This window comes from Corvus brachyrhynchos, unplaced genomic scaffold (genome assembly GCF_000691975.1).
Source record: "Corvus brachyrhynchos isolate BGI_N302 unplaced genomic scaffold, ASM69197v1 scaffold61, whole genome shotgun sequence".
NCBI lineage: Eukaryota > Metazoa > Chordata > Aves > Passeriformes > Corvidae > Corvus > Corvus brachyrhynchos.
In genome coordinates this window covers 5660351-5672023 of record NW_008236478.1, presented here as the reverse complement: position 1 = coordinate 5672023, position 11673 = coordinate 5660351, and the positions used below count along the sequence as shown (strand labels likewise).

Below are 11673 nucleotides of genomic sequence, written 5' to 3'. Positions count from 1 at the left end.
GATACAGAGAGTACAACAAGTACTGTGTATCATTCCTGATGATGTTGCTCCATGAAAGGAGTAAGAACTTGCATTCTCAAAGATCCAAGTGTTCAGACACACAAGTTACAAAACTACATTCCTCCTTCAATCAAAAGCATGAGCAGCAAACAGAGATTATTAGGAAGTGTTGTAAAAAAAAAAAAATCTCACATAACAACAGCTCTATAACAAGATGAATACACATCTTGCCAAGAATACACAATGGGGCCTCTTCAAGGCCTAACACAATTTAGGCCTCTTCAATGCCTAATACAAATACTGTACAAGTGGCTGATGATCCTGTGTTTGCATCTATTTTTGTATGTCCCAAAACACTAGAATCGATTTAAGGTTTCTTATCTTGCTATGTGCACTGTTACAAGCTATTTTAAAATGTTATGGTTGCAAAGCCAAGCACTCAAAATTAACACACTTTAAGTTACCTGTGCAACCCTGACACATAGCTATACCCATTACAATACAAGCATTAAATATATGATCATTGAATAGTTTTCCAAATGGATTTATGTATTTCACTTGGTCCACACAATACTTCAGGAATAAATTGTAGCTGTGTACTGAGACTGTGGTTTGTAGGATATTTGTAAGATACCTTCCCCCATTTACTGAGAATGCTGAGAAATGCACCAACATTGCAGGAGTCAGCCAGTAAAATAGTGGCTTCATATAGTTAAAGTAGTTGAACATTTCATTGAAGAACTGAACATACTGTCCCTGCACCTTCTACTGCACCATCTACTGCAACACCAGTCAGATCACTTCAACCAAAATTTCTCCTGACGGTAATTAATTGCCATCTTAATTTCAGTCAAGTCCCACTTGAGATTTTCTGAAACCTAATCTGCAGAAATGCCAAACTGTTAGGACCTCAAACAAAGCATTATAGAAAAGGCCATAAGAATAAAAGAATTATGTATTTAGAACAGTACTTGAGCAACATGCTCTAAATATTAGGACATAATTAAGGGTAGGGGAACAAAATATTAAATCACTACTCAGGAGGGAGCAACAATTCTCTGCACTAAATGAGATGGATGTCCATGGAAAAAGTGACACATGACAATGAATTAAGATCGTATAAAGCAACCTTATTTCAACATTTCCTATCTTTACAACATTCTTTTCTGCAGTACCATTTAATTAATAGGAAATTCAAAGGAAAACAAACCAGTTAGAAAAAAATTCCAGTGACAGTTGTCACTCTCATGATTCATCAATATAGAGAAACCCCCCTAATGCTATAGCAGAATTTTCACCTCATTGCTAAGTAATTTTTAATAAAAATTGGTCATCCTTGCTGAAATTGCAGCAAGTAGGTTTAGAAACAAACTTAACATAAATTTTTTCCAAAGAAGGCAAAGGCAATGTCCAAAATTCATGGGTTCAATTTCACAGTTTACAGGACAGCAAACTGAGGCAGACAATAGATCCTTCTAGTCAAAAAATCTTAGTATGTTTTTGTCCTTTCCTAATGCTGTTTCTTTCCAACCTGTTTCCTCACCACTACACCAGTCTCCTTCAAAGTTCCTAGCCAAATTAACATCAGAGCTCAAGCCCATTGTTCAGCACAAAATGATCCAGTTTGGATAAACAACACATACCAACTGTGTATTAATTCACCCAAACTATGCTGCCTTGACTGCTTGACTCCCATACGTAAGTCACCAGCTACAAGGCTTCCTGCCAACACACAGATCAAGAAAGAAAAATTTATCTAGCCTGAAGCAATTGTTTTTAAATAATTTTAACACTTTTTAAAATGTAAGTTGAATTCAGGTTAGTGGTGACATGCCTGTGACATCCATGAAAGACTTCCTACTGTTGCACTGGTAGAAAGCAATCTTCATTTTCACCTTATGGAAACAGTAACAGAAAACTACCTGGGCTTGCATACAATCTAAACCCCCAGAGATTTAAATGTCCCAGTCCCCTCCAAGCCTACTATTCAATTTTGACAGTTTTTTCATCAATACTTTGGGAAGCTGGCTTAAACCGCCATACTCAGGCAAAAGGTGCCAGCCCCACGGTAAGGGTAATACCACTTAAGACAGAAGCTTCTAGCCTACAGGTTCATTAAGAATCCAGAGGACAAAGTCTCAACACATAATTACTGTGGGTAACAAAGACCTTCATCTGTATAGCCTCAGTCCCTATGGTTAAGAGAAGGTCTTTTGTTTACATGCCCTTATATAAAGACTAAAAACTGTGAAGCATAGTCTGTCTTCATTATCCCTAAAACTGAAAGTAGAAAGCAAGCAGGCTCCTAAGAACACTACTCTGCTGGCTGGTAAAGTAAGGGAAGAGTAACTCAAGCCTTCATTTTGCCAAATCCCTGGTGCCCCAAAAGGCAATGCATCTGAATAAGCAATAGCAGAAAACATTAAGTCATTATGGGGACAAATTACACGCACCTGAAATAAAACTATAACGCAAATACTGGCCTGAAATGGTGCTCTGCACCTCCCCGTATCCTGACCTTCCTATAGGGTTTGTGGCAGACATAGTAAGACAGAAATATTTTCTATAAATGCTCAAAGTCATGTTCTGTAAACACAAGTTATAGCAAATTTAATAGTGACAAAATCAATACAGATTAGGAATGTTCACCATTCTTAAACACCATATACAATATGAATATATATACTGTATATTTTCAATCGATTTCAATCTGACTCACCATATTAACACAATCATAACATGTTTTATTAATTTATATGAAAAATACTTCACTAAGAAAGTAGACAAACTGCACAGAAATAGTACAAGTGTCATGTGCATAGCAATATAGCTTAAAGCATTCACATATGGCTTTGTTTAAATGAAACTGTTGGGGGAATGGCCCTATACGGACCCATGGTTACACAGTCAACATAATGTAAACTGCTTCACATCTTTGAGGCACTTGCTAACAATAGTGTTCAATCCCTGAAAAATAAAATCAAGAGCTAATAAGTGAAAGTAACAAAAATCCCAGGATAACACCTGTGTGTATTTGTTTGAAAAGATTTCAAAAATTGGTTTAGTAGTGCATGCACAGAACTGAAAAACTGGGGGGAGGGGTGTAGTTTCTGTGCAAGAATTATACCAAGTAACTAAAAAGTATAAAAATATTTACATGTTTAGGGATTTTTAAGTATGTACAGAACAAAAGCCCTGAAGACTCACTCTATAGAATAAAAATAGAGCAAATTATAGCAGTAATAAAAAATAATACATATTTTTATGGAATTGTATTTGCAGTTAGTTACAAGTTATTTAAACCACGAAGTTCTTTAATCTTTCCCAAATCTGATGGCAATAGGGAATACACTCTTTTAAAACACAAGCACTTTGCATCGTTTTTCAACCTCAGTTACAATACTGACATACAAAACAGAGTAACTTGTGTATCCTAATTCAACTAATTCTCTTTTTTTTTAACTTTAATGAATGATACAAATTTTCTTCACTGGTCATCGTTCCATTAATGAATTCCAATCTCGAGTAGCCTCCATCAGATGCCTCTGTCCATGTCCTACCCAATTATCCTGATTGTCAAATATTCTGCCACAAAACCAGCAGCTAAACTTAGCTTTCAAGGTATTATCAGAGGTAGTTTTCACAATCTGGTAATTGTTTTTGCTGGTCTTTTTCAGTGTCAATTTTAAGACAAATCTTTCTTTCACAGGGCTAATGGGTTTTATTGTCCTGTACCTTTTTTGAGAAAAATCATCAGTAGTTACATCCAAAGGATTGCAGAACTCTGGCTGCAGAAGAGCTTCAACAGTTCTTTTTGACAATAAAACCTTAAGAACATGTCCCTTAAATTTAGCAATGGTTTTCATTACATTTACAACTTCTGGAACATCTGCATCAGGATGATTAAGCACAACAACTGGTTGATTTCTCCGGGGGCATTTTACAAGCTGGTTAGAATTAAAAGGGAGTAATTTCAAATTCCTTACAGTTTTTTTTGATGCCCTTGGTTTGTAAGGGCTACCTGATTCACTAACAATTTCAGCCTGATTCTTTTCCTTACACTTCCTGTGCAACACTACTTTCTTTCTAGGAGGTTCTGGGCAACTAGCCTTCCTTTTACGTTTGAAATTCTTGTTTCTTTGCACACCCACAGTTCCTGAACTTTTAGACCCAGCTTGTTTTAAACTAGGTTTTACTTTTGCAGTTCTGTTTTGGTTGCTCCATGTGGATTTCTGACAACCAAAGTTATTCCTCTTGTTAGCAGTTATTACTTGCATACTCTCAGTAGAACATTTTTGCAACTGTGTCCCTGCAGGAGGAACACAACATGCTGGATTAGAGCTTGCCAAAGAGGCATTTGCTGGCATTAGCCCACCTGGTAAGTTTAAGGCATCATTAAAACTAAGATTAGTTTGTTTCTGTGCTAGTGCAGGAGTAAGGAACTGCAAGTTATCCACCTGTAGTGAGGGCACCAAGTTGCTTACTGACTGAGTGGTATCAGACAGTGTATCTGAAGTAGGAGTCTTTATTTTCAGCAAAAGCTGTTGTTGCATGGCTCCGGTTTTCTTTGGTTGACAATTTTGACGAGCATTATCCTGAAAAAGAACTGGTTTGTGAACTACAGGCTTGTTTGGTGTCATACATTTCAGAAAAACTCCCTGCTGTCCATCAGGCGAAAGTGCATAAACATGTTGTTCCTGTTTAATTTCCTGTTGCTTTACTGACTCCAAAGAACCAAGAACAGCATCCTGGTGCTCTGGTAACACCTTCACAGAAGAAGTTACTTTCACAGATGACTCTGATGAGCTTGTAATTGAAAGAGGTGCTTTGAATAACATACTATTCAACGAGTCATTTACTGTACTGCATACTTCCCCATTACAGGAACTTCTTTTACTTCCAAAACTGTCATTTTCCCCCTTCACTTCTGAAGTTGATATGGTTATTTTCCCAAATTCTCTGGATGCAATTCCCCCTAAAACCTGAGAACTATCATTAGCGCTATTTGTAACTGTTCCAACTCCCCCAGCAAAAGGCAGAACCATTCCAGGTCCTTTATTTGAAACAAAAGATGCAGGTACACCTTTAGTCACATGCCCATCTGATGAACTGGTTGATGGAAGAGATTTTCCTGAAACCACCTGCTGTCTAGACTGGTTAGAAAGGTGGAAAGGAACAAAAAATCGTGATGGAAGGGACTGAACAAAAAGGGCTTTCTTCTGTTCCTGAAGAACAGGCAAAACTGGTGAAAAGCTGCTAGGGTTTTGAGCTGCAGGCAGTACTTCCTCTTTTACTAACTGCTGTGTAAACTCATCTGTTTGAGTTTTTAGCAATGTACCGACACCCGCAGTTCTTGATAATTTGTCCGCATCCTGTGAATCAAATGATGTTTTGGGTGTCTGTCTTTCTCTCCCACAACATTTACCTTCATTTGTGCTACATCTTGTATTCAACTCTCTCTTATATAAATTGAAGTCTACATTAGAAGGAGGCCTCTGAAAACCATGCGCAGTTGCAGAGCTTTTTAAATGCACACAGGCTGCATTCCTGGTCTCAGGACCAGAAAGCAGCTTATCAGAATGAAGTTTTACACAGTTATTCGTCTTGCTGTAGGACTCTTGCTGAGAAGTTGTTTCTACTTTTAACACATCTTGCAGTAACTGGTTTATCTCAGGCGATAAATAATTAGCTGCCTGTTCACTTTGCAATGAGAACACAGATGTGATTTTAGGCATTAAAAAAGAGTTAACACAATCAGAGGCATTTTCCTGGAATTTCTCAGCTACGTTCTGAAAGCCTTGATCTATGTTAGTGTCCAAATACTGTTGGCCATTAAGCTTGTCCTCTGTAGAACACTTGCTGTCAACATCACATTTAGATTGGCTTTTAAAAGACACAGAGTTATTCTTAGTGTTTATGTGTTCATAAGTTTTATTAATATTTGATTGGGCTGACACAATTTTCTCTGCTTTTAAGCCTTTCATCGATTCTGAATATGAAGATGCAGATTCATTTCTACTGTTTTGAAAAGAACCTGTTTTGCTAAATTCTTTGTATTTGTCATCTGTTGATGTCCAAATGCTACATGGATTATCCAAAGAGTCCATTTTGGAATAGTTGTGAAAGGACAACAACCCTTCATTAGATGAATCCACCGAAGTTGAATAATAGAGATTATTAGCTCCATTACTATTATTCAGGCCACCATTTTGCATTTTCAGTTCAGGAAAGAAGGGCATTTTCATAGGGTCATAATGAAGAGTATTTGTAATAGCGGTTGGTAATACCTGAGGATGACTTGAAGGACTAAAGCTGCCCCGTGAGATACTACTCTGAGTTCCAACTTTTGTTACCTCTTCATGTGGAGGTACAGTTGAGTCCAGCTTCACTGGCAAATAATTTGGACTTCTTCCTACAGCTATATTAGAAGGTGCTGCAGTTTCAGAAACACTCCTCCCATACAATATGGAGTTATTTTGTTTTTCCACTTTTGTTTTTCCTGAATGACGAGCAGGACAAGAAAACGGAGGGGAGGTTAATGGATGAACATAATTGTTCTTTAACGCTGACTGATCAGTTACATGTGGTATAGCACCTGAAGAAAAGCCACAGGAATCAGCAGTCTGTAGCAAAGGAGTTGTAGAACCATCTTTAACAGGATCGAGTTTCTGACCCAACAAATACTCATTTTGCTTACTTGTAGGTAGTAATTTTATAACAATATGTTGTTTTCCATCTACCATTTTAAAGCCCATAAATTTAGCACTGTAATTTGCTGGAACAGATATTTTATTGTTTTTAACCATCAATACTGTTGGCCCATGAACAGCATTTTTCAATAATCCCAGGCCGTAACTTGTTCCATCATCTGCCTTATTGTATTGTGCAGTAGTAGCAGAGAGCATTCCACCCATGAAATGACGCTTTTCTGTGTATTTAATTTGATCATTCTCTTCATTTGCTTCCACATCTCTCATACACTGGTTCAGCTCCTCACCATTTGTCTGAATTTTATTTACACTTCTTAGCACTTGTGTATTTTCTTCTCCGGCACTGTCACTTCCACTGCTTATTTTCTTCCATCTCCAGAGTGCTTTTTTTGATGCTCCCATTTTATACCTTCTTAACACAAGCTTCAGTCCTGCTGGAGTCTTTACTATTCTTTTTTCATATTTATCCTTTTCCAGTTTTTCTTTTGCAATTAAGTGGTCTCTGTGTAAACCTATGATGTGTTTTAAAAGATAATCTTTCCGTGATGTGCTGTAACTGCAATAAGGACAACCAAAAGAAAACATATTGGTATGAACAAGAAGATGATTTTGGAGCTCCTCTTCTGTAAAGTTTTCTTGATGGCATTTTCCACATTTATAGAGAATCTCTTTATGTTTGTGAATGTGCTGAACAAATGTACCCACATCATGGGTAGAAAACCCACATTTTTCACACTGGAAGCATCCATTTACACAGTGCTCTGATATGAAGTGTTTTGTCAAAGCCAACAAAGTGTATATCTGTTCATCATTACAGAGCTCACATTTTACTAAAGTGCCACGATGGATGCGTCTGTGCTGTTTAAGTGACTGAAAGTCATTAGCTGAGAAGCTGCACATCTCACAAGGATACAAAGGCAACTCACCATAGTGTAACAGCTGAAAATGTTTCTGTAGGTCATTTGGGCTGTATCTAATGTTATCCTTACACTTTGTACAAGTGAAATTCAGTATCTTTGCTGCAGTTTTCAACCCTTCTTCAAATTGCACTTCTGGTATAATTTGCAAGTGGCTTCCATCTGAACAATTGGGATTGCTTCCACTTATTTTGTCTAGACTTAAGGACTTCCTTGCAGTTTGCTGCTTACACTGAAAGAGTTTTCTAAACCTATCAACTTCATGTTTCATTAATACTTCATTTGGAATGTTCACCTTGGGCAATTCAATTTTCACATTTTTTAGTCCGTAAGTGAGATTGACATCTAAAATTGCTGGTTGAATTGTCATACTTAAAGGATCACTCATCAGTTCTTTTTTCAAAGTAATGTCTGTAGAAAAATTCTTCATAGCATTGTGTCTTAAGAAACTGATTTGCTCTTTACCACAAAAAAAGTGTTCCTGTTCAGATGACATGATTTTAGGTTTTGCTTTTCTTTACATGAATTCTTGCGATTTAGTCTTACTTCCGGCAGCAAATGAGACAACTGCACCGAGTTATTCTCAAAGCTCTACGACTTCCCCATTCCAGTCTCCTGAAATTAAAAAACAAAACAAAGCAAATACTACTTTTAAAACGAATGCAATTAGAACAGCTATTACAATTCATTAACAAATATATGCCAATCTTTGAAATTATTAATTTTTATAATAGCACTCGAGGGGGAAAAATAAAAGGAGGAGGCAAAAAAAAAGCTATTACACTGTACCTTTGTTTGTTTGCTTGTTTTTGTTGGGGGTGTTTGCTGGTTTGTTGTTTGGGCTTTTTTTCAAAAAAAAAATATAAAACTTGAAAAATAAGTTTTAAAGAACAACATCTACTGAAAGATACATGTCATCAAATTTTGGGTTTCTCTCACCCTGTAAGCATAAGAAATCCCAAGACCTACCTTTTTTAAATGAAGCCAGTGTTTATTACTCATTTGGGATTTCAAGCAAATAAAAACACTCCTTTGTGACATAGGTCACTAACTGAACCTAAGTGAAGTACTAAAAACAAGTAACTATTGTGCTTAAAAAGGAAAGAAAGTAAAATCAGAACCTGACAAAAGATCTACTTTACTAATGGAGACATGACCTTTACCAACACCAAAAAACCAATGACACTGACCTACAATGGATTTTTCACATGCCTACCTTTAGTACCACACGAGTCTGAAGTAGTCAACAGACAAAAGTTCTCAGGTTTCTCATTGCATGTTCCTGGATACATGTTAATATTTTCAGGGCATGACTGACAGCAGTACTCCTCTATGGATTAAAAGGCTCAAATAGTTATGGTCAGCATCACTGTCTCGCTACAGTCTTCATGTCAGTGTTTCCATAACAGGCTGCAGCAACAATTTATAGCAGCTCAAGTCTACGCTTGAACAACACTCCCGCACAGAACGTCAACACAGAAATCAGCAGAATTGAAAGAGCAGCAAAATTAATTTGAATTCTGAATAGCAACACTAGAAAGGAAGAACTGTTTCTTCACTAGTATAACACTTTTTACTACAAACTTTTTCCACAGAAGTCACAAAGTCACTTTCTTCTTTCCTAACAAAAGTTAGTAAATTGTTAGCTGAAATTTGATCAGTGATTCTCTCTCCCCTACTCTCGTGCTCACCCCGAAGCAACACAGACTTGGAACTCATGAGATCATCTTATTTATTCACATTCAAACTGAAAGAATGATCACATCCTCTCCCTCACTGTGACTAAGCGCAAGGGTTGCTTCTAGATCCCCAAGCCATCATAAGCATTAGCCCTAAGGTCTTTCAAGTATTTTCCCACAGTCCAGGGAGAAGGAAGTATCTAGCATTAGACATTCAAATACCTGACAAAGAAAATGGAGACTGAAAAATTTTCAAGTCCATGTTCTTGTATCATGTAGCAAGAAAAGTAAAACACTTTGTTTAAGCACATGTTTTAGTGCATTCCTTTGGAAAAGATATTAGCAGTTCTGCACAATTCTTGAAAATAATAAACACAACATCGACACCATACACAGACTCTTATATCAAGTAAATTCACTGAACTGTGTCCTCCAGATATGAGAAGAGACTGCAAGACTTCAACTATACATCTGACACTCAAAAAAAACCCCCAAAACAACAAACCACAGAGACATACACTCCCTCCTTGGAGTCTCTCCAAATGGAAACACTTTGGGTAACTCAATGACACATTCCCCGTCTTCCACACCGAAGATTAATACGTGGGATATTACCCTACTTTGAGCCTGGAGAACAACTCATGTGCATTTACACTCCATTTCCACTAAAAGAGTACTGCATTAAAATGCATTCTCTTGCCAATGGTATATCCCTTATTTGAATAGAAGCAAGCTGAACTTCCAGATAAAGAATAAGTAACTAAAAATGACCTGGATTTGTTTGCTTGAACAACTTTTTTAATACACAGATGCAACACAAAGATTACAGGTTGCATGATGCAATACACCATCCTGATGGTAGCTGCCCATCCTTCAGATTAAAGTGTTACACTGTCAGACACTGAAACCTGAAGTATGTTTACAGTTAAAACTATAGAAATCAGAAGTGGATAAAGTGCTGCAGAGAACAAGGCCCAGGCTTTCAATACCAGGCCAGTGTGGTCCTCAACTGGGCAACATTTACATTTGGCAAGGAGTCCCGATCTAAGATCTCGTTTAATTAATTAACCTAATAAATTACAACTTAATTTTGTTATTTTTGGGTAGCAACTATCAACAAGCACCTGCAGCATGACAAATAAAAATATTTATTCAAAACAACCATTAAAAAAAATCCACAGGAATCTTTAAATGTATATTTTCAAAGAAGTCTGACTTACGTGCTAAAAAAATACTTGACTTCAATTCTTCAGCATCTGGGTTTTTTCGACACACACAGAAGAGGTAAGTATGCAAGACTCAGAAAAGGCCACAGTCAGGAGGAATACTAAAAAAAGCTCTGGAAACAAAAGGAGAAGTATTTTAAATAGTGTAAATATAAGCATAACTGAAAGAATAAGCTGAAAAGCACAAATCCCTCACAAATTCACATTATGTGGATTTTTAATACATTGAAGACAAAAACATGAACTATTTTCACTCCCAAATAATGCAATATAAATATCATATATATACACAATATAACAATGCCTATTTTACCTTTGCTTTGCCACTACATCTCAAGCATTCATAACTGGGAAGCATAAACACATGATTAACTTAAAAACAGCACAGAAAAGATTGACTGGTATGTCTGTCCATCCAATTTTAACTTGAACTCAAAAGGCACTTATCTTTTCTTAAGAAAAATTTCAATGGCAAAGGCCTAATTATAAGTTTCTAGAAAGTTGTGCAAAAGCCTTGAAAGGAGGCAGACTATTACATTCACAGTATCTGAAACAAGTAAGTAGACTTAAATGCAGATACAGTGAGTACAAACATTTTGATCTAGTGAGAAATTACAGATAGGAGCTAGACACTGCTAAATTAGGTAGCTTTTACAGTTTTGCCATTTAGAACTAAATTCAAAACAGGTATCCCGGCAAGCAGTATTTTCAAGATCTCTGACAAAATTTAGACTTATTTAAATTTTACTAAATAAATAAATAAATAAAATTATACTGAAGTACATCCCGTGACTAGTCCCATTCTATATGCCTGCAAATTTAGAGTGGTCCCAAGACCTGGACACATGCAAGAACTTCCAGAACTAGATCTTAAGAAACCCATAGAGCTGGAGCAGTCAGATACAACCTCACCAGCACAACGGTGCTTTTGTAAAAATAAATGAAAATAAACCACCGAAGCACTCTCAGAGCTCACACACATGGACAGCCCGTGCCACAGGGCGAACCTGCCATTTACGAACACAACAGCTGAACGCGGCGCCGACACGCGACCAGCGCCAGCCCACATGCGGGCTGACTCTGCCTCCGCCCGCCCGGGGCTGCCGGGGGAGCCGCGGCGCCGCGGGCGCTGCCGGGGCTG

The 11673-nt window shown here is 37.2% G+C and overlaps 1 protein-coding gene across 1 annotated transcript; it reads right to left on the bottom strand.

The window, feature by feature from the left end:
* Positions 1-937: 937 nt before the first annotated feature.
* On the bottom strand, positions 938-11658 carry ZNF518A (zinc finger protein 518A). The gene is made up of 3 exons (XM_008643920.2): positions 11540-11658; positions 10527-10645; positions 938-8242 (listed from the first exon to the last, which is right to left on the bottom strand). The coding sequence occupies exon 3, from the start codon at positions 8121-8123 to the stop codon at positions 3495-3497; it is 4629 nt and encodes a 1542-aa protein (XP_008642142.1). The 5' UTR covers positions 8124-8242; positions 10527-10645; positions 11540-11658; the 3' UTR covers positions 938-3494.
* Positions 11659-11673: the final 15 nt, after the last annotated feature.

What these genes read in the sequence shown, in the direction of transcription:
- ZNF518A (XM_008643920.2), bottom strand. Translation starts at nt 8,123, where the DNA reads ATGTCATCTGAACAGGAACACTTTTTTTGTGGTAAAGAGCAAATCAGT.